This window comes from Thermobia domestica, chromosome 10 (genome assembly GCF_964235325.1).
Source record: "Thermobia domestica chromosome 10, izTheDome1.hap1.1, whole genome shotgun sequence".
Taxonomy (NCBI): domain Eukaryota; kingdom Metazoa; phylum Arthropoda; class Insecta; order Zygentoma; family Lepismatidae; genus Thermobia; species Thermobia domestica.
This window is the reverse complement of record NC_137463.1, coordinates 98,849,221-98,872,052: the sequence shown is the minus strand read 5'-3', so window position 1 is coordinate 98,872,052 and position 22,832 is coordinate 98,849,221. Positions and strand designations below refer to the sequence as shown.

The 22,832-nt window shown below is 36.2% G+C and overlaps 1 protein-coding gene across 1 annotated transcript in view; it reads left to right on the top strand.

Annotated features, from left to right (window-relative positions):
- The window catches only part of LOC145662601 (venom carboxylesterase-6-like), a gene marked incomplete in the record, with an annotated part of 151,579 nt that overhangs the window by 109,016 nt on the left and 19,731 nt on the right, over positions 1–22,832 (top strand). Inside the window, 1 exon segment of the mRNA XM_081728317.1 lies at positions 11,395–11,527. Within this exon segment, the coding sequence (XP_081584443.1) occupies positions 11,395–11,527 (133 nt within the window).

Here is a 22,832-nt window from a genome sequence, read left to right as displayed (position 1 = left end):
GGCTTCAGCCCGTTAGCCCCCCCCCCCTAAATCCGCTACTGCATACAAGAGATATGTCATTGAAATAGAGGAATTATCAAAGATTGAGACCAGAAGAGGAGACATAAGTGAAAACTACTAATATCGTTGAAGTTACCCGGACATTGCCGTATATTTATTAGCATAATAGACTTCTGTGGGAATGCACGTTCGAATCCTATGTGTTCCAATTGTGGCTCACTGAAAGAGTACTTACCTCTGATAAGTGGGGTAGAGGTCTGCACTTGCTCGGGCCGAGCCCGCGGGCTGGGCGCGAGCCTACAAAGCATATATCACTTCGGGCCCGGGCCGGGCTCGAGCCGTGAATTTTTAAGTATACAACCATATTTCTCGGGCCTTCTTGGGCCTAACTTTGTAAATATACTATACAACGATATAAATTGCATTGTTCTTTCTGGAGAACTTTTAAAGCACAACTGCAAAATTAAACCTCTAATTGCTGTAAATAAAAATACAATTTTGCATTAATTATTAAGTTTCTGTAACTCGGGCTCATTTGATTATCATACGAGCTCGGGCCGGGCTCGGGCATAAATGCTAAAACATATTTCGGACTCGGGTCGGGCATCACATTGTAAATTCATGGGCCGGGCCGGGCTCGGCCTAAAAGTTCTGGCCCGTGTAGACCTCTAGTTTGGGATCACTGATACGATCCCTGCCGAAGTACGTTTGTGATGGACAACATCGTGTCCGTGGGTTTTCTCGGGGTACTCCCGTTACCTTCTACTTTTTCATTCCGCCAATTTTTCCATAATCATTCACTTCTTTAATAATCGTCTTCCTCAGTCTAAAAGGCATAATAGTGGGGCGTTAAACTGAAATATTTCATTTCATTTCAATTCAATTCCCTACTGAGTTTCAACCAACAACGAGATTATGGAAGCCGGAACTTACTAGTAATGTGAGTTCCGAACCTTAACGGAGGATATAATTCGGTGCAATTGGCGAGACTATTATGCAAGATCGGCCCTCACAGTACAGACCATTCCTCATCATACTTTCGCGCCTTCGCCTACAAGAGAGCTGTATAACAGTGCGACGCCACTGTCCCTAGGTCCATTACTTCTGATAATAATGGTAATGCTTAGGATACTCTGTGTACTGTGTACTTTGTCATCATAAATTATCATTGATTCGTTACATACAGTCTGAGATATTTGGATTTTCTTTCTGAAAGAAGGTCTCCATATCAGGATTCACGACTCTATTCCACTAAAACTTTTCTTACATTTATGGTTATTGACCTGCAAGGGTTTTGCGAAATGTCAACCATGAAAAGGTTTACCAAATCCATTTTTAGGATTTTGTATACCTATTTTACAGTTATAGGGGCCATGCAGGCACACACTTCCATGACCAAAATGCACGAAAGGTTTGTTTCATCACGCATGTTCGAAGATTTTTTTACCCATACATGTTAGAGGTCTGCACGGTCCTAAAGCCTATAACATATTTCGGACTCGGGTCGGCCTCACATTGTAAATCCACGGGCCGGACCGGGCTCGGGCTAAAAATTCCGGCCCGTGTAGACCTCGAACACACGTATCAACTTGCTGTCCAACTTATTAGAAGAATGAATCAGAGGAAAGAGTCAAGTGATTTCTTCCGCTGTCGTGATTGGCGGACCTAAATATAAAACAACCAACATGCATGAACGAGGTATGTGGTTTTATAATTTTTCATGCATGTTGGAAAGTTTCTTCATGCATGTGTCTGCGCGTATGGGTTCCTTTAGGAAGCATTCTTCGTTACTAATGTGAGACATACACGTACACACTTGCATGACCAGCATGCATGAAAAATTTGTTTCATCATGCATGCTGGAAGAATTTTCTGCCCACACACGAACCAACATGCTGTTCAACTTCCTAGAGGTAGTTTGAGAAATGTGGAAGACGGGGACCGGGAAGAGTCGAATGGTAAGACAATATGATTACTACAAACAAGTAGTAACCATCGAAGTATGTTAACTCTACACGCCAATACATAGGAATAAGTGTGAAAATAATAATAATAAAAAACTAGTTTTAATAATGATTTTTTTTTTTTTTTGCTTTCTTGTGGAGATAATTCTTCAGGGTCTTCATCACTGCTATGTTCATCTAGGTTGCTACTGCTTACACGTGTTTCTTCCTGATCCAATAAAAACGAAAGTTCATCGTAGTACCACAGGGATGTAGCCACGGGGGTGGGAAGCATCGGGGCTAGTTCCAAATGATTTCCTGGACCCCCAAATGACCAGCTTTTAAAACATAATCGTAAGATTGCCATGCTTCAGTCATTTAAAAATAACATTTACACATAATGAATAATCTAGGATAAATTATTTACCGATCGAAAAATAGAATGGTATCTCTTCCGTGTAAGGAATGACCAAATGCACAGCTTGCTACCACATCTGCTACAATCGATTGATCTAGTGCTCCTGTGAGAATCATGTCCCAATTGGATGGAAATGATTTAGGTAATGTAACTATGTTATTCCACACCATTTATAATATTTTGTGTAATTCTTCTTTAGATTGTGTCAATATAAACTGCATAACAAACAAATGGAAATACTTTTTCTGTAACAACAGATTACACAATTTATTGTGCTTTATATTTGGCAGTTTGAAGACAAACGTTTCAACAAGGTAGGCCCTACTATAAATACTGCTACAAAACAATGACACTAAACTGACTTCTAAGTACATTATATTTTTATATGCTGTCAAGTGTTTTAAAAAATACATTTTTTATCAGATGGAAAATATGGAGAGAAATAACATTTTTATTCAGTTTTTAAGCTTGGATTTCCTTCGTTTTTTTTAACACTTGATGTAAAACAGGAAGTGTGATGTACCTGTTAATAAAATAATTATGCTTATTTTTAGTCACGAATAATAAATAAATATTTTTGTCAGGAAATAAAGTGATTAAGTGAAATTTCAAGGAAAATGAGTCTTATGTAGATAGGTTTGTGTACAAGGGCTTAAGTTGAAAAAGTTTTGCACAAAGGTATAACGTTTGGTCCGGGGTAGTAGTTCTTGGTTAAGCATAATAAAAACTACCTGGTACATAATATTTATGGAGAAAAAAGCTTTTAAAAAGTGTTTTTATTTTTTCGGACGGAGAAAAAAGCTAAGTAACAGTGCTTTTAGTTTTTCGGGTGGCAACCTAAATTTTTCCGTTTTTTTTTTTCAGGCCTCAAGATCTCTTGCTGTATCACATTATTTGGCTTTGTACATTGTAGCTGCCCCCCTCAAAAACGACCGTCCCCTCCTAGATAAACCTGCTGGCTACACCCCTGTAGTACCATAACTTCGGCATGTAAACTTCATCAGCGGCAGAACCACTTAATATGCTTTTTACTTACTTTGTTGTGCTCTCTTCTGCAGTTGGAGCGCAACGTGTTTATCCTCCTTTTAACACCATCAAGTGTGGCGTCATGTTGAAACTCTTTGAGCTTTTCTAATTTTCAACGAACTTGAAAAGTTCGTTATTGAATTCTCTATGTCTGTGTGTGTGTTTGTCTGTCCGTCTCTCTATTATTTGCGATTTTTTCAATTTTGAACCGCACATTTGATAGAACTTCAAAAACTATCGGAGAAAGTGGTTAAATTTTTCGCGTCATTCTTACCGTTCCCGAGATATTGACCAAAAAATGGCTAACTTCCAGAGATTTAAGGAACCGTAAGTCATACACAGATCATATTAGTGTTGTTCATTACCTAAGAGAATGGTGAACATTTTGGTACCAAATAGTAACCGATGGCCACTGGTTTGGCCAATGGCCAGTTGTATAGTAGGCACCAACTAATATCGGTACCAAAATGCGTACCATTCTCTGAAGTATTGACTAACACCAATATCATCTGACTTACCGTTACCGTGATATTGGCCAAAAATGGCCAATTTCTAGACATTTAAGAAACCATAGCTCGAGAATCATAACTTGTAGAGACATGATATTGATGTCGATCAATACCTAAGAAGATGGTGAACATTCTGGTACCAAATAGTAACCGATGGCCACTCTCCAACTGGCCACTGGTTTGGCCAATAACCAGTTGCCCAGTGGCCACCAAATAATATCAGTACCAAAATGTTTACCTTCCTATTACAACACCCAATCTTCAAGGGACATCACCCAATTGTCCGGCTCCGATTTCAATGAATTTTTTTGCTGATAGAGGACATGTATGTATTATTTCTTATGACAGAACATTTTGCCATGGTGCATGTTTTCTATTTTTCTATAATTTTTAAGAGTTGTGATGTGGTTATTAGAGATTACTGCAGAAGTCCCTTACTACCCTTTGTAAACGGAGTGTTAATGAAAAAACAACCATGTAGATACATATAAGGCCTAGGACGAAGTCGTATGGTGGGCATGATCTTGGCGGCAGCCATCTTGAAATCCGTCATTTTGAATGAAGGTCAAGTTTTTCAAATAGGAATAGGGTAATGCGATACATAAGTTCAAGCTAGAATTTAATTAGGAGGACAATGGTGAAGTTAGTTTTAAGGCACGCCCATTTCAGGAAAAGTTACAGACATATTAATTGTTTATACTTACTAAGTGCGTAAGTCCCTTATCTCCGCTTCTAATCCGCGTATTAATGATAATAATGGATAAAAGCTTCGCTAATACATATTATGCCTAGAGGGAAGTGATACGGTAAGGGTATCCTTGACGGCAGCCATCTAGAAATCAGCCGTTTTGAATTAAAGTGGTTTTGAGAAATGAAAATCGTAGCATATGACACCTCATTTTAATAGTAAATTTTCCCAAAAAGCCAGTAGTATGCTTATTTTTGTTCTATAGTTAACTAGTATGAATTTAGTACTGCTTCTAATGTGCACCAAACGTCCATCATTCGATCTTTCAAATTGGCAACACTCCTAGTTTTCACCGCATGTTTTAAGAGTCTAACTGGCACTTTGCAATTGTTACCATGGCTCATGTTTTCTAAATTTATTACATGTTTTTAAGAGTCGCGATTTGTCAGTTCATGAATAGTGTTGGAATAAGCATCCTGCAATTTTTCTGAATTTTGAAGAATTGCCATGTAATTATTTATTTGCTATACCTGCCCTTCAAAAACTCGTTTAGTGACATGAATAATCGCACAACGAAAAAAACTCCAACTTTGTATTCAGGTAGTACCGAAGACGAGCTGGTAATGTATAGTAGATGAGACGAGAAATCAAATGAAAATTCACTTCAAAAAGGAAAACGAAATATGATTGTTGTGTAAATCAATGGTCTTTTGTTTCGTTTTATATTTATTTCTTTATTGTATATTTGTTTATATTCTATGGCAATTTTTTTAGCTAGTGAGACAAAAAAGTCATTCTTTTTCTAGCGATTGTTGTCAATGGTTCATTTTTGTAAGATTTATAACCAGTATTGATCGGGAATTCGATTGAGTTACACCTCTTTATAAACAAGTTACCTATTTTCATATTATGTTCATGGTACAGTCCGTACCAAAAAACGTGCAACATGAGGATGTAAGTTTATAGTGAAACAACGAAGGTTTTTGCTCCAAAATAAGTATGCAGGGAGGACGCTGAGGTTTCTGTGGCGTGATTCGTGCCACTTCGACGTTATGTTGATTCCCTGCGGTATTAGGCGTAGTTTCACAATAAACTTACATTCTCATGTTGCAGTTTTTTTTCCTGCGGACTGTACAAACAGTGTGTTGGGAGCAATCATAGTTTTGCCTCTTTTATGTTTTCTATCATTGCTACTGTTCCTTTTAAGTTGTATTTATTAAAAATATTTTATTGTTTGTCGTTTGCGCAACCTGTAGCTACATTTCTTGATAATTTTTGTTCGTATAACACCACTTTGTTTTAATTTCATTTGTATTTCTTTACCTCACATAGGTCCATAGGTTCCTCATGTACTCTGGTTCAAAATAAATAATTACATTGCAAGTCTTCAAAATTCAGAAAGATTGCTGGATGCTTATTCCAACACTATTCACGAACTGACAAATCGCAACTCTTAAAAGATGTCATAAATTTAGAAAACATGAGCCATGGTAACAATTGCAAAGTACCAGTTAGAATCTTAAAACATGCGGTGAAAACTAGGAGTGTTGCCAATTTGAAAGATCGAATGATGGACGTTTCTTGCACATTAGAAGCAGTACTAAATTCATACTAGTTAACTATAGAACAAAAATAAGCATACTATTGGCTTTTTGGGATAATTTACTATTAAAATGAGGTGTCACATGCTGCGGTTTTCATTTCTCAAAACCACTTTAATTCAAAACGGCTGATTTCTAGATGGCTGCCGTCAAGGATACCCTTACCGTATCACTTCCCTCTAGGCATAATATGTATTAGCGAAGCTTTTATCCATTATTATCATTAATACGCGGATTAGAAGCGGAGATAAGGGACTTACGCACTTAGTAAGTATAAACAATTAATATGTCTGTAACTTTTCCTGAAATGGGCGTGCCTTAAAACTAACTTCACCATTGTCCTCCTAATTAAATTCTAGCTTGAACTTATGTATCGCATTACCCTATTCCTATTTGAAAAACTTGACCTTCATTCAAAATGACGGATTTCAAGATGGCTGCCCCAAGGCCATGCCTACCATACGACTTCGTCCTAGGCCTTATATGTATCTATATGGTTGTTTTTTCATTAACACTCCGTTTACAAAGGGTAGTAAGGGACTTCTGCAGTAATCTCTAATAACCACATCACAACTCTTAAAAATTATAGAAAAATAGAAAACATGCACCATGGCAAAATGTTCTGTCATAAGAAATAATACATACATGTCCTCTATCAGCAAAAAAATTCATTGAAATCGGAGCCGGACAATTGGGTGATGCCCCTTGTTAGGTATTGACTAACACCAATATCATCTCTCTATGACTTACCATTCCCGGGATAATGGCCAAAACTGGCCAATTTCTAGCTATTTAAGGCCATAGCTCAGGAACCATAAGTTGTAGTGGTATTATATTGATGTTGATCAATACCTAAGAAGGTGATGAACTTTTTGGTACCAAATAGTAATAAGTGCAAACTGATTAACTGTCTACTGGCCAACTGGCCACCGTTCCCCGGATATTGGCCAAAAAGGTTCAAATTTCTAGATGTTTAAGCAGCCATATCTCGTGAACTGTAAGTCATAGAGAGATAATATTTTACTAATTTTTGCGAGAGAGAAAAGAAGATGCGGATAAAAAGATTACTTTTGCATCTAGGAACAATGACAGTTTTCCTTCCCGCTCCATCTCTCCATTCATTTCAAGTTCGTTCTGGCAATGCTCATGGAACATTCACAACTGGTTTTCATGTGGAGAATTCTTTACGTCCTTCCCCACTAAGTAGTTTTTTTTTATTTTATCTTCCACAAACATCGTATTTCTTTGTATATCTGAATAAATTCATGCACAGAATCCCTAGTCATGTAATGCAGATCATCCATCTTCAACGACCTTGGCATTGCGGAGGAAAGAGTCACGTCTTTTTTTCTGCTGTCGTGTGATTGGCGGACCTAAATATAAAACAACCACCTTGCATGAACAAGCCCATACACGGTAAACATCAAGGATGTTATAAAATAGAGGATCTGTCCTTACAACAAAATCTTGAAGCCATACGCCCAAGTTTCGCCATGCCTACTCTGCCCACTCCGGCCAATAAGATCGCAATATTTTGAGCCAACAATCATGGCGGAAACGAAAGTAGCCAATCAGACGGTGGCGAAAACGAGAGTGCCGATGCTCGGGTGTTTTTTGGCTTCATTAATTTAATAGGATGAAGATACATATAAGTAGATCCTCTATTTTATAACATCCTTGGTAAACATACATGAAGAACGGCAAAAACGTCATACATATTTTCAGAAGATTTTGAGAACTTTCAACATGCATGAGCGAGGCCATACACGATCAACTTGCCTGAGGTTTTATCATTTTCCATGCATGTTGGGAGGTTTCTTCATGCGTGTGTGTACGTGTATGGACCTCGTAAGTCAAGTTGAACATTCAGTAGAAAACAGGGGCGTCATTTAGGGGCAGGAGGAGGCAATTGCCTCCTCCCAAGAGTTTGAGGAATACATATACTTTAATAGATTGTCTACTAATATACTAGTACAAAACGTGAAAGTCTTATGTCGGTGGTGCTCTTGCCCCCCATAAGCGAGGTCTGAAATTACGCTCCTGATCCTGCTCAACAATGCTTGATTTTAAGAAATGAATTTTTAAACTATCTTCGTAGTGCACAAGTTTCCTGTTTATAGTAATTTAACAAGATAAAATAGTTTTAACACTTCACATCAGTACTATTCTTCTGACAGCGTTTGCAAATAATCTTGCACAACAGTGTAGAGAATATCACTGTTCTTAGAAAACTTTTTTACGGTGTAGAGGTATACTGTTTACGTACTTCAAACGATATTTTAAACTCATCACAGCATGGCTTGAAAAACGGTGCTGCCACCTACGAAACACTTTTATTAGTATTGCTAAGGTACGAAACATGATTTCATGAATATCTTTTTTTCTTACCAATTCGAGAACAAACTGGGTCGTTTTTCACAAACTGTAGGCTAGCTGATACATGAAGATATGGGCTATACGTGTATTTGTTTCCAAGAGGTTTTGTCCTCTGCCACAAATCTAGGTAACAAAATCTTTCCATTCCGAAAGTGAGATTTTCTGGACATTTCACTCTTTGCCAATTCTAGTCAAAATGTTAGAGCACCTAGTTCTGCTAGTGTCTTCCCCTGGTGTATCTGCTTTTGAACCATTGTTTCGTATTATTCTTGTTGTTTCTTTCAACCATCCGGAGCTTTATTATAGTACATGTTAGTATTTTTTCTTTGTTTACGGGTCTCCTCAGAAAAGCTATGAGATGGTAACTAATTTTATGTAGTGACTTTCAAATAACTATATTTCCACTGTTCAACAGAGGTTTGCTATATGCAGTTTTCGTAACATCCACAACTATCTGGTTCAAATATCTCTGGACTTCTTGTACACCTGCAAAGAAAAGAACAAGATACTATTTTTCATTCATAACAATTTAAGAAATTTGGTGCAGGCAGATGTTGGTTTAAAGACCCACAACCTCGTCAAGGTCCTTACCTCTGTGAGGGCCTACTTTTGACTCGAGAGAGACGTAAGATTATATGCACCATACGATCTTACGCCAGAGAACCAGATTCTAGCAAATTCCTTGATATTTCACTTAGCAAACCCTTTGGAATTCCTTTAATGCCAAAGATTTTGCTGCGATTCTATATCAAGTAACTTACTAGTGGATGATGATCAGATGAAGGGTGGGAAGAATTCTAACAAATTCCTTGGTATTTCACGACGCAAACACCTTGGTATTCTTTCAATCCCAAAGATGTTGCTGCGATACTTTACCAAAGAATTTGTTATTTTCAGGCTGAAAAAGGGGACAGAAAATGAAGTAGAAGCATGCTTATGTGTGTATGAATAGAGGATTGTGGAAGATGAGAAAATAAGGAAATTTGAAAGAAGATATTAAGTGTAAGCCCGAAGAAAATGGAAATAAAAGAATGGAGTGCTGCTATGGTTATAAAAGAATATTGTTTCAACAATACTTGTATTTTTTAAATACTAAATTGTCTTTATTCAAAATTGCTTATCCTCCTTTTTCTTCATTATTACCGTTAAACATTTTATGATGTAATTATCTTGGGAAGTTATAATAATTGTCTGTTTATCTTGCTGTTAATAACTGTCGAGATTGCGTTAAGAAACAAATCTTCTGAGCTATACCAAGCATTCTCATTTCTAATGAAAGTGATTTCTACGAGTTACAGACAAATATTGGCAAAGAAACCTTAACAAGTGGTTTTAGATTTTGTTCTTTATGTCCTTATAAAGGATGTACCATAAAGAATCAACTTTTGAAATGACCGCCATTTTTGTTTTAGTAAGTTGGCAGCACTGAACGTTACACGATTTTCATCTGTTGTCTTTGTGGTTAGTAGTAAGGATGTTGGTTAGTAGTCCCTGAGCGCCGAATAGCACAGATCGTCATCTATTTTCTGTACGAATCGGAATGGGGCGCTTCACTACGGAACAGTGTGTTGCAGTGTTGCCAGAGCTACTGATTTTGCAGGAGATCTCCTGCTTTTTCTACATTCTACTGATCTACTGCGAAAGAAAATGAAAAGTGAACAATCTCCTGCTTTTTCCTTACTTCGAAAAGTTGAAGAAATATTATTATCATTAATATTGAATTTTCAATGTTTCCTCACATAAAAAGACGAAATTTCTCTGTTATAATACACAAAGCTCTGTAGAGCATATAGTTATAGAGCTTTACTGTATATAATATGATGGTGTGGTGGTGTGTTTGAGTTTAACGTCCCGTTCAGCAGCGAGGCTATATGAGACGTGGACCTACTGATTAACGTGGAATCCGAACCACATGAGCTCCAGCCGGGAATCGAACCCGGGTCTCCCACGCCAATGTATATAATATGAATCCAAGGAATACAACTGTACGTCATTCTCTATATGCATTAAGGTTAGCGTTTTTATGACTTTCTGTAAAATTTACAAGTAAGTGTTGTAAATCTGGACTTGGGCTGGAAGAGTGGCTTAGATCGTTTCTCCGCGCCACTTACTGCACAATATAGCTACGTTATCCCTACGTGCATGAAAAGACATTTTCCCACTCCACTTTGCACTTTCACTACGTTTTACTTCACACATGTTTGTATCAAATAATATTAATTTAAATCGGGAATTTTCACTTTCATTTGCTCAATGTAGTTCATCGGAAATTAATTCTGGATTGCTTGTTTTGACTACTGCCCTCTTAATAGTGGCAAATTTTTATTGCCCTCACTCCAACGAATTTACATTGAAACGCCACCACTGTATGTGTCTACTGCTTTCTCCTGTTTTTTATCTTCGAATCTCCTGCTTTCCCAACTGACTGGTCTGGCAACACTGGCGTGTTGTCATAATCAAAAACTTATTACAAATGTGGTGAATATTGTGACAGGGGCGTCATTTAGGTGTGGCAGGAGGGGCAAATCCCCCCAAGACTTTGAGGAATACATATACTTTAATCGATTGTCTACTAATATACCAATACAAAACGTGAAAGTCTTATGTCGGTGATGCTTTTGTCCCCCCCCCCCTCAAGTAAATCTGAAATGACACCCCTGGTAGAAAATAGAAAAGTAATGTACGTTTTTATTTGTTTTCAATATAAACAAATCTATCTTTCTAGATGTTTTTTATCCATTATATTTATGTGTATATTCAAATACTTTTTTTTTTTTTTTGTCTCTTGTCATACTTCCCTCTTAATGTGATTGTGCTTCATTTCTTCTTTTAGGAGTGTGCCACGGAGATGATTCTCTTTACTGGTTTGATTCATCCGGATTGGTACCAAATACTTATTTCACTGGTGACGATAAACTTATGCAAGACGTCCTACTTGACATATGGACCAGCTTCATGAAATCAGGGTAAAAGAAATTCTGTATAAGTTAATAGAAAAATTTACAATTATAGTGATTCAAACATCGAAGTATTCATATATCAATTGAAAAACCACGATCATAGTTATTCGTTAGTTCAAATCATATTTGTAGTCATCAGAAGAATTGTATGAATTTCTTTCAGCAAGGTTTTTTAATTTTCTAAAATGTTTTAGAATCTACAAATTTTGTTCAGTATTCATCCATATTTAGTCTCAACACTCTATTCATCTCAGTATGCTATTTTAGACGGAAGCATTTATCGTAGCATTTCTGGTAGCAAATATGGTATCATCGATATCCTACCGTCTAAAGTAGCAAATGCTGTAGCATTTCCCATTCCATGGCATTTCTTGTCGATAGAACCTTCTCTATTTCGTAGCATTTTTCCCCAACATTTTTAGTCCAATTGCAGCGCCGTGATGTGTTAAAAGGAAGCGAAAGATTTTGTGTCAAATACGAGGGTCACTACGAAAGTTTTGAGATACGCTTTGTTGTGGCACAGTATTTGAATTCCAACAATTGCGTTCGGTAGTGGTATCCAGAGCGAAGAAGCGAAGCAAGTTTCAACTTGCCTCGCTTATCGGCGTGGCCGTATCGCCTTCACTTGTTTGTTGATGTGCGCAGTATTCGGCTGTCTAGAATGGAGCTCGAAAGGGAACATTTTCGGGCAATGATACTTTACGATTTCAAAAGTGGTTTTAACGAGACACAAAGCCTTGACCGTTTGCAGGGGGCATTTGGGGACCTTGCTCCTTCCCTTGCTACAATTTTTCGGTGGTTTGGTGAATTCAGAAGAGGCCGGACATAGCTTAAAGATGAAGAGAGAGCTGGACGTCTAGCAACAGCTGTGTCAGATGAAAATATTGCCGCTGTGGAACAAATGATTCGAGAAAATTCTCGAACAACTTTTAAGGATATTGAATCTACAGTGAACATTGGATCGCCAGCAGTAACAAAAAATCTTCATGATCATCTTCGGCTCAGAAGGTTTCATCTCGTTGGGTGCCTCATTCTTTGACTGAACAGCAGAAGCGCATGCGTGTGGAATGGTGTGAAGAAATGCTTGCAAGATTTGATGGAGGCAATTCTCGACGCGTCTCTGACATTGCTACTGGTGATGAGACTTGGATCTATCAATTTGATCATGAAAATAAACGCCAGTCTACAATTTGGATCTTTCCAGACGAAAATCCACCCACGAAAGTGAAGCGACCGCGAAGTGTGGGGAAGAAGATGGTCGCAACTTTCTTCTCCAAATCTGGCCATGTTGCAACTTTTCCACTTGAAGAACAAAGGACTGTTACTGCTCAGTGGTACACCACTGTTTGCCTAACAATAGTGTTCCGAAAGCTTCGGGAATGGCGTCCAAGAACTGGATTGCGTGGGATCCTGCTTCATCATGACAACGCGTCCGCACACACGGCCAACACCACAATTCAGTCTTTAGAATCTACGGAGGTCAAACTTATGACTCATCCGCTGTATAGCCCTGACCTGTCCCCGTGTGATTTTTTTCTGTTCCCCAGGATCAAAGATCGCATGCGTGGGAAGAGATTTTGCAGCCCTGAAGAAGCTGTAGTGGCTTACTATAATGAACTTTCAACACTTGAAGAAAAAGACTGGCAAGACTGCTTCCAAAAGTGGTTTTCGAGGATGCAAAAGTGTGTACAGTATAACGGTGAATACTTTGAGAAAATGTAAGTGTTAAATTGATTTTAGGTATGTAAGTTATTTCACATCTCAAAACTTTCGTAGTGACCCTCGTATCCATGCTCTTTGTTTTGTGTGGGAAATTGAATTGTAGTAAAGAAAAATGAGTTGAAGTAGAGGTGCTATTATTATACTGATTGAAAAATATGTGGAGCATCCTTTTTTGTACAAAGTTAAAAGTCCTTTGTATCATAAGCATCTATGACAAAGGACTTTAGAAGAAATGACAACTGAAATATCTGCTTTTAGTTTAGAAGTCATAGTTGCGCTCTTCTTCAGTGATTTGTTTGCTACGTCACGACAAGATGCTTATCAAAATGCTACCGTGTAAAAGTATTATATACATTTGATGCCATAGAATATTATACGAGATTTTTGGCAGCACATCTGCTACGATAAATGCTTCTATCTAAAAGTAGCCTTAGAATGATTCTAATATTACTGTACATTTAGGCATTGGTATTTAAAATAGGAACTAATAACAAATGAACTTCTTTCGACAGTGTGAAACTACATAGACCTCCAAACTATGGGAAGTCAACATTCAAACTTGAAGTAGTACATCTGTAACTACTGGTTCAAATACAGGAATAAGATCAAAGATCGAATTAGTTTCTAGAACGCTAAATCTATATCAAAAAGGCATTGTTTGCTATCTCTTACTATTTCTTTCTTTCTTTTCGTTTTCTTTTTCTTTCTTTTTCTTTCTTTCTTTTTCTTTCTTTCTTTTTTTTGTTCTATAGGGATTAATATTAAAACTTCAAGTGCTATAGATGTCCGTCATTTCCGATTGCAATACAGGAATAAAATCAGAGGTGAAATATATTCTTGCGAACTAAATCCACATTTAATATATATATATATATATATATATATATATATATATATATATATATATATATATATATATATCGTTATCTATTTCCGTTTCATCCTGTATGCGATCTATGTTGTAACCGAAAAATCATAGATATTCACCACTTCGGTTTGAATAGATAGATACAAGTAGTGCTCTCAACGGGTCGGGTCGGGTCGGGTTGAAGACCGACCCGACCCGACCCGTGACCCGAATTGACTAACCCGACCCGATGACCCGACTGACCCGAACCGTGATCCGATCTGATTGACCTGATCCGATAACCCGACCCGAGCTGACCCGGTTGACCCTTCCCGAGCTGACCCGACTGACCCGACCCGACAACCCGACCCGTTTGAGAGCACTATGGTCATGACACTGGGTGAACGCCAAAATGCACTCAAATTGGGAATTAAACCCGGACCACGTGTACCGAAGTCTTACACGTTAACCACTAGCTAGATCAAGCTGGGGATTTGTATATGCATCTTAATGAATATTTGGCACTTTTGAGGGTTAGTTATTTCTTTTTATAACTGATACCAATGTCCGACATGAAAGAATTTTTTTTCTTGCTTTAGTTCTTTGTGACGAAATTTTTCTTCAAGGTCAGTGAGGTCAGTGTTCTCACCTGCTCGGACGGCAGGGGGTCTTCTCAGAAGGCAGTAGCAAGAGTATCTTGGCGGAGACAAAAGGAAATCGTTTAACTACAATGATAAGGGTTGAGGAAACGGGAGAACAACTGTGATTTTTTCCAACCCTAGTAGATTGGTTACCTAACTACCAGCGCACTTTCCCCCTCCACCCCCTAACTACCCCAAAAAAAAATATGAAGCCGCCACTGACCATTGTACTTTAACACAGAAGGATACCCCAAAGTGAGATCGACTATGCTTTTATGACATTTAAAATCATAAAAACTTACACCTAAACTTACATCTAAAACTTACAACTTATAGCGCTGTCTTTGATTGAAAAAATAGTTTTTGTTTGGTGTAAATTGGTTCAAAAATAACTGAATTATAAGAAGATAAAGTTTACTATGTTGCATACTACAGATATATGTATATACACTCTCGCTCAATCACACACACACACATTTACAATATCAGCTGTCGAGCACACATATACATATATAGGAAAGAAGAAGGAAGAAGTAAAACTTGGACGCTTGCCAATTTTTTTTTCTCTCATTCTCTTTCTCTTTCCTTCCCATCAGCTCTGAACAACAGAGAGGTTTATGCAATAGAAAACAGAGAGAGAATGATTAACGACGGCATATACGTCGCCTCTCATATACTTAGTATTGAAATTAACGGCTTCACATAGCTCGGGCGCTGTATCCTTCGCTAAAGTTTTCTCTCGTAACGATTCGTAACGATCAGAATCCGAGCGAAACATTTCACGCTGTTACACGGCGGACTTTGGCTGTGAGGATCTTTGTCGACAGAGCCGCTATTTAGTTCCAAAACTTGCCACATGCGCGCGCTAGTGTTTCATATACAAAAATGTATTTTCTCGCATCTCTTTTTCTCCCCACACATTCTAGAGTTGAAAGCATGCAATAGCTGAGTTGTATCTGTATATTCAAAGGTCTTAGTTTTATGGCTTTATAACCATAAAACACTTAAAACATACTTAAAATTACAAGTTCGGATACTGATAATGGAATCTTCTGTTAACCTCGTTCTCTATAGGAAACAATGACTTCTTAAACTCTGTCCATTGATCGTAATTCAAGCTGAATAAACAGCCGTTAATATCAAAAACTACTTGAACTTCGGTCTGCACATTTTTCACAATTACATTGAAATTGTTAGTAAGTATAAACTTCTTTTGGGGATCCATTCTAATCACACCATTTTTTACTTCTGACAACATATTTTTGTTCATTTTCATTCATTTTTGGATTTACATACAGAACTCAACAGTTGGATAGTTTTCTTTTAGACCAGTGTATTTGATTTTTATTCCATCTTTAACGATCTCATCAATCATTTTATCTGTTAAGTGTTTTGTAAATCTAGGTGGAAGAAAAATCTTGAACTTCTCACACTCGACCAAAATGCTCTTTCCAAACTTAGTTTTAATCTTTTCTATTTTCACAATCTTATATTCTACATTTAATTCTAATTCTCTTAATCCAATAACTTGTTTTTGCTCAAGACTTCCAAGCTTGTTTAAAAGTTCAATGTGACTCGTCATCGTATTTATTATATAGAAAATCAATCTTCAATTTTTATCTTCACCAAAAAATATTTAATCATTTTTTATCAATTTCGTTTGATGGAAAAACTTCCATAAAACAATCGTTAATGAAAACAGTTTGAGGGTATCTTTTCGATACCCTTATGCCCGTTGATATTTTGCTAACTAACTAAAACTCTTCTACTACTTTTTCATTCTTGGGATCATATGTAAAGTTCTTTCGCCCAATTAAAATCGCATAACATATAGTATCACCAGCCACATCTTCTGAAAAGTCTACAACAATTTTTATGTTTGTTCTTTCATTTACTGATACATTCTTTCTCTTACTACAATTAATCACATGCATTGGTCTGTTGTCTATAAACTCTTTAGGGTCATAGTACATTTCGGTGTTGCCACACGTTATTCTCTTAAATGCAGTATAATCTTCGTACATCTTGAAATAATCCTTGTTAGCAATATCTAAGTTTCTTGATTCTTTTGGAAATACCTCATTCCTCCCATTCTTAAGATAGATATTCTTTACCTTACAATGATCAAACTTACTTGCATCTGCTGTTTGTTTGCCACTTCTATCAGTTTGGAACATTACAACTACGAAATCAGGCATATCAAATTGTCTAGAATTAAATTGAGTAGTAACATCAAACTCCAAGAAAGAACCTACAACAGTCTTTTGAACACATTGATAAGTATGGAATGAAAACATGATTTTTGGTTCTTTAAGAATATTCAACTTTAACTTGTTTTCGTAATTAGACTCGTATTCAACAATAGGCATTCTTATCTCCATACTTTTTATTGTTATTTTTCCATCATGAGGAGCTGCTCCCGATCCAGTCCATTTGTACAAGACATCGTTATTGTAGTTAGCTTTTGTAAATGTTATTCTCAATCCACCTTTCCACATAACCTCTTTATAATCACTTAAGAAGCCTGGAATTAATCTTAATGGATACAAAACACTAAAGTCCTTTCTTAGACCAAGTTTATCATCTGTTTCAAATCCTGCCTGTTTTAAATATTCAACTTCTGGCTTGGAAATCTTTAATGTTCCGACAGCTGTAGATGTAATTCCAGGTAGCTCAATTTTATCTATAACAACTCCATGCTTTCTAACCTCAATTTGAGAAAAGAAGAATGGGAAGAAGTTATCTACAAGTTTTATAGTATCGTTTGCACCAAATGTTCCTCCAACTGATGCACCAACAACTTCAAAAGTCATATGACAATCTGCGTTGTGTGGATGTATAAAGCCATCACCCACGTTGAAATCAAACTCAATATCTTTGTTAGCTTCATTCAAATTATTAAATGTTCTTGTGTTAGCTTTAAAACTCTGTAACTCGTAGCTCTCAACACTATCCATTTATTATAAAGAAAATCTTGAAACAACGCTTTGATGGGATATACCCATATAAGAATCATTGGTCCTTCACATGTGAAGGGCCTATTAACAGTCAAAAACTTATAATCCCCATCCCAACTTAACCTTAGCATTCATAGCAGTACCAACCCCAAAAGCAGCTAATCGTTCACCAATTGGCGCATCACTACTAAATGCTCTTTTCCATGCTTTAGTTTCTAGTTCCTTATCTGCAATATGTCTCGACTCTGTATCTTTATTGTCTCTGTAGTATATATCGTGTTCTTTACAAGCCTCATCTAATGGGTTAATACCTTCATCACCTCTCTCTAACCTTTCTTGAAGCTTCGTAAAAGGTCCGCAAAATCTGAAGCCTGGTATATGTAACTCCGGTATTCCCTTCATGTTTAAAATCTTATTCATTAGTCCTTTCCCAAGCTTCTCATCATTCCAGAATCGTGGCGGTAGCGTATTTAAGATCTTAATCAAATAACCTATACCTTTCGGATCATTAGGAATAAATTGTGAAAGCTTATTATTAATCATACTCACTATACCTACTTTCTCATTGTAAAAGTTATGATTTCCAGCCCTTTCTTCTCCATCTATAACTATTAGCCGATCAATTAACTTTCTCACATCATCCATCCATATATATTCTTTAGGCATCTCTGTATATTGTTTAATTCCTTCACCAGTCCTTTTAGGTGTCGTGTTCTTTTTAGGAGTTGGGGGTAAAGTTGGTTTAATATAATTATCCCAAATAGGCTTGATAATATTAATGTACTTTGAACCTCTACTAGATGCTACCTTTTTATCTCGATTATATTTTTGCAAGGCAGCATCTGAGTCTATTATTATTTCCTTGTACTGTTCAAAATCGTCATCATCATAATCTTCAATGGTTTTACTAGTATTCGTCGTTAACAATTCCCATAGACCTTCTGTTCCTTTATAAGTTTTACCATTAATTATCAAATCATCACCATTCACTTTAACTTCCAAATTTCCTATCTTGTTTATTATTTTTCCATCTTCTTCTACAGTTCTTATTCCAAACACAGCATCATTTCTTTTACTATAATATTTCATCGCAATCTTCCCAAATGACTGTGCTGTTGTTAAAGGTTCTACTCCTTCCACTTTGTCTTTAATTTGTTTTCTCATTTGTTTTATTTATCCCGTTATAGGCGTATCACTACTACTTGGAGAACTATCATAAGTTATCTTTTTAGGTGTTTCTAGTAGACTGGGATCTATTGAGACCTTGGGAGACCCGGGTTCGATTCCCGGCGGGAGCTCATGTGGTTCGGATTCCACGTTAATCAGTAGGTCCACGTCTCATATAGCCTCGCTGCTGAAAGGGACGCTAAACTAAAATCAACTCAACTCTATTGAGACCGTCTTATGTGCAACTGGGACAAGTTCAGTTATTAGATTTTTATTTTGTTCTGCTACTTTTTGATCTCACTTCCCAAGTTTTGAATAGCATCAATTACAGGTTGCTTTTGTGTTTTAAATTTATCGTATATACCTGCTCTTTCTTTCTTCCAAGATTTGAAGCCCTTTATCAAGAACTCCTTCAACTTAATATTCTTATCAATTTCTTTCTCATCCATTTATTGTATAGAAAACGAACGAACGTCAATGAACGTCAATGAACGTCAATAAACGTCAAAGAACGTCAAACGTTAAAACGTCAAACGTCAATAAACATCAAACGTTCAAGAAGTGTTTTATCTTGTTCCTATACTTACCATTGTTTACCTTCCTTGTCATATCAATTACTATGAAACCATAATCTTCTTGCCAACATTTTGAACATATCTCTTTAAACTTATCATAAGACATATCTCCTCCAACAAACTCATTATACACATGTTTGAGATTAGTATCATCTTGCCTGAATATACATAGGAAGTTGACGTTATCTCTTATAAGCTGTTTAGGTACTTTTGAATATGTTTGTGCAAGATAGAAACAGTCTAAATGTCTATGCCTACCTCTTGTAAAGTAATTTCTAACAGTATCTTGATTCTCCAAAATGTAATCGTCAAACACAACAACAGAGTATTTTTCACATTCATCAATAGGTACAATAGAATCATTACCGCTTAAGAACGTTGCTATTTGCTTCTTAAACTTTAGTTCTGCCTTTTCAAATCGATCTTTTAACTGCTCATACTTTGGCTGATTCATGCTTTTAGAATATATGTAGAAGTAATTATTGTTTAACCAACCTGGCTGTAATAAGAAGTTAAAGAGCAAAAACGTTTTACGAGACCCCGACGAACCTACGATAAGACAACGAACATCATCAGGTATAAGCTCCCCATTTCTTTTCTTAGCTGTTGTTTCTTTTATCATCTCTTTTACATCCCAATTGATAGTTTTCTTACTCATTTATTATAGAGAAAATCAGGGGCCCACCAGCACTGGACTCCTTTCAAACAGTTTGAGGATGAACTGTAGGGTGAGCGTTTTGCTCACCCTTAAGAACATTTTGGACATTCGAATACAGCGGGGCACCTTTTATGATCTTATATCTTTAAGTTGTTCTCTGATCTTAAGCAACGTATCTTTTATATATTGGCTATCCATTTCACCATTCAATGTTATTATCATCTCTAACTGTTCTTTAAATGAGTTAATACAAGTGACAATGGTTTTATACTCGTCTTTTCTTTTGCTTATGTTTAACTTCGAAGACAAACCTGTTATTATAGCACTTCCAGTTGCAAGAGACGTTGTTAATATCGAGTAAATTGTTACAGGTATAAAAATATTAATAAACCCAGTTGTCGCAGAAAGTATAACCGACAACGTGATCAAAGTGTAGTATGCATATTTAACAATTCGTAGTTTTCTCTTTTTCTTCTTTAAACTGCATTCTAACTTTCGAATGACATCTTCTATTAACTTGATTACTTTCTCTCTTGGAATATCTCTAGGTAAATCAAACTCGTTCATTTATTATATAATAAATGGCTAAGGTATTTAAGCTAACGAGTGATACTTCTGTTTTAAAGAAGAAACTCCATTACGAATTAGACAACAAGAGCAACTATTTAAGCATAGGACTAGTTGGGTTTTACAGTACATATCTAACTCCAAACATAACAACACAAAAAAACAGTTTCTCATATGGTGATAGACAAGTTTTTATACCAGAAGGGCAATACAGCTTAAACAGTCTTAATGAATATTTAAAATCTCAATCCATCAACATAACATTATCAGAAGATCATTTAAGAAATAGAGTTAAAATTGAAACTGATAGTAATGATGTTACAATTGGGAGTATAGGCTCTGTCCTCGGGTTTAATGTTTTTTGAAGTTTTAGAAAAGAACAAAACACATATTGGAAGTAAGTTGCCAAAGTTTCATCCGTTTGATACTGTAAATGTTCACTGTAATATAGCAGATGGCATGTTTGTTAAAGATACAGAATACACACATAGAGAAACAGGAATTATAGCATCATTCAAAACAGATGCTGAGTTCAAACATAGTATTATTTACGAGCCTACTTATCCATTATTTTCCCCTATATCCAAAGACAAGGTTGACAATTTTGAGATAAGGATAACAGATGAGAATGATTCCTTAATTGATTTTGGTGGAGCAACAAAAACTGTACTTTTACAAACCAAGATTTTCTCTTAGATAAATAGGAAGATGTGTTCTATTAAAGGTTGTATGTTTAGTGTTCCTTATAACGAACTAAAGGATCTAAATATTGATCATGTATTAACAAAGAAACAACTTAGCGATAAAGCCAAGAAAATTAAAGAAGGTAAAGGAATGGATTTAACTTTAACTACTGCACAAATGAAAAAGATTAAGAAAGAGCATATTCGTGGTTTTATCTTTACAATTCCAGCTATTCTAGCAGCTTTAGGAGCAGTTGGCTCATTAGCAGGTGGTGCAGCAGCGATTACTAAAACTGTATTGGATGCTAAGAAGAACAAACAAGAACTTGAAGAACAAAAAAGACACAATATGGCTATGGAAGAAAAGCAGGGAGCAGGTAAACCAAAGAAGTCAAAAAACTAAAACCATTGACCAACTTCGATATAGAGAGGTTGGCTAAAGAATTAAAGATAAAACGATTTAGAGGTGTATTTATGAGTAATGAACTTCCACAAAAACCTTATGTAAATGAGTGTGGTATAGTTAACCTTGATAAATCAGAAAACATTGGTACTCATTGGATATGCTATTGGAAAGATAACAACATAAAGTACGTGTTCGATTCTTATGGTGGTGTTCCTCCTAAACAACTGGTACAATATCTTGGTACCGAAAACTTACTTTACAATGACGAACGAATACAAGACTTTAACTCAGTTATATGTGGTCATCTTTGTGTTAAGGTTTTAAATCTTCTAAATCAAGGGTATTCTTTTAGCGACGTTATGTATATGATTAAAAATGATTAAGTGCTTTTATGGTTTGTATCCATAAATATGGAAGTTTTGCTTTAAGATAAATATGGAAGCTATACACAATAGATTTTTAGATTATTTTGAGAAGCATGAGGATGAACTAGATGCACTAGATAGATATAATTTTTATCAGTATTTTCAGGATGTTAGCGAGATAGACTTAAAAGATAAAAACAACGTATACAATGCTATTGATCTATGGAAAAGGTTAATACCAAAAGTTTTGTACACGGAAGAAGAGTTGAGAAAGTTACGTCCAGTAATTACCTTAAAGGACTTGCTGTCAAATTATAGCTCTAGGCCATTACAATGCAGTTATTGTGGTAGTAAGTCATTAACAAAAGGTATGAGTAGTTACATTTGTGACGATTGTTCTGTAGAGAGTGGTTGGGTTTACAGTACTTGTGAAGAAACGAAAGCTGCTTGCGTACGAAAACCATGGTATGATACTATAAAACGATTTAAGTTACAGTTATCTCGTTTGCAAGCTTTACAGGATAGAATTATTCCCAAAGAGGTGCTCAAGGTGTTAAATGATAAACTTAAAGATATACCGAGAGATTTAATATCAACAAAAGATGTTCTAGAAGTACTAAAGAAAAACAAATACACAAAATATTATGATGATGTCTATTTAATACACTATCACCTTACCGATCAAAAACCATTAAAATTACAACATATGGAGGAAACACTCAT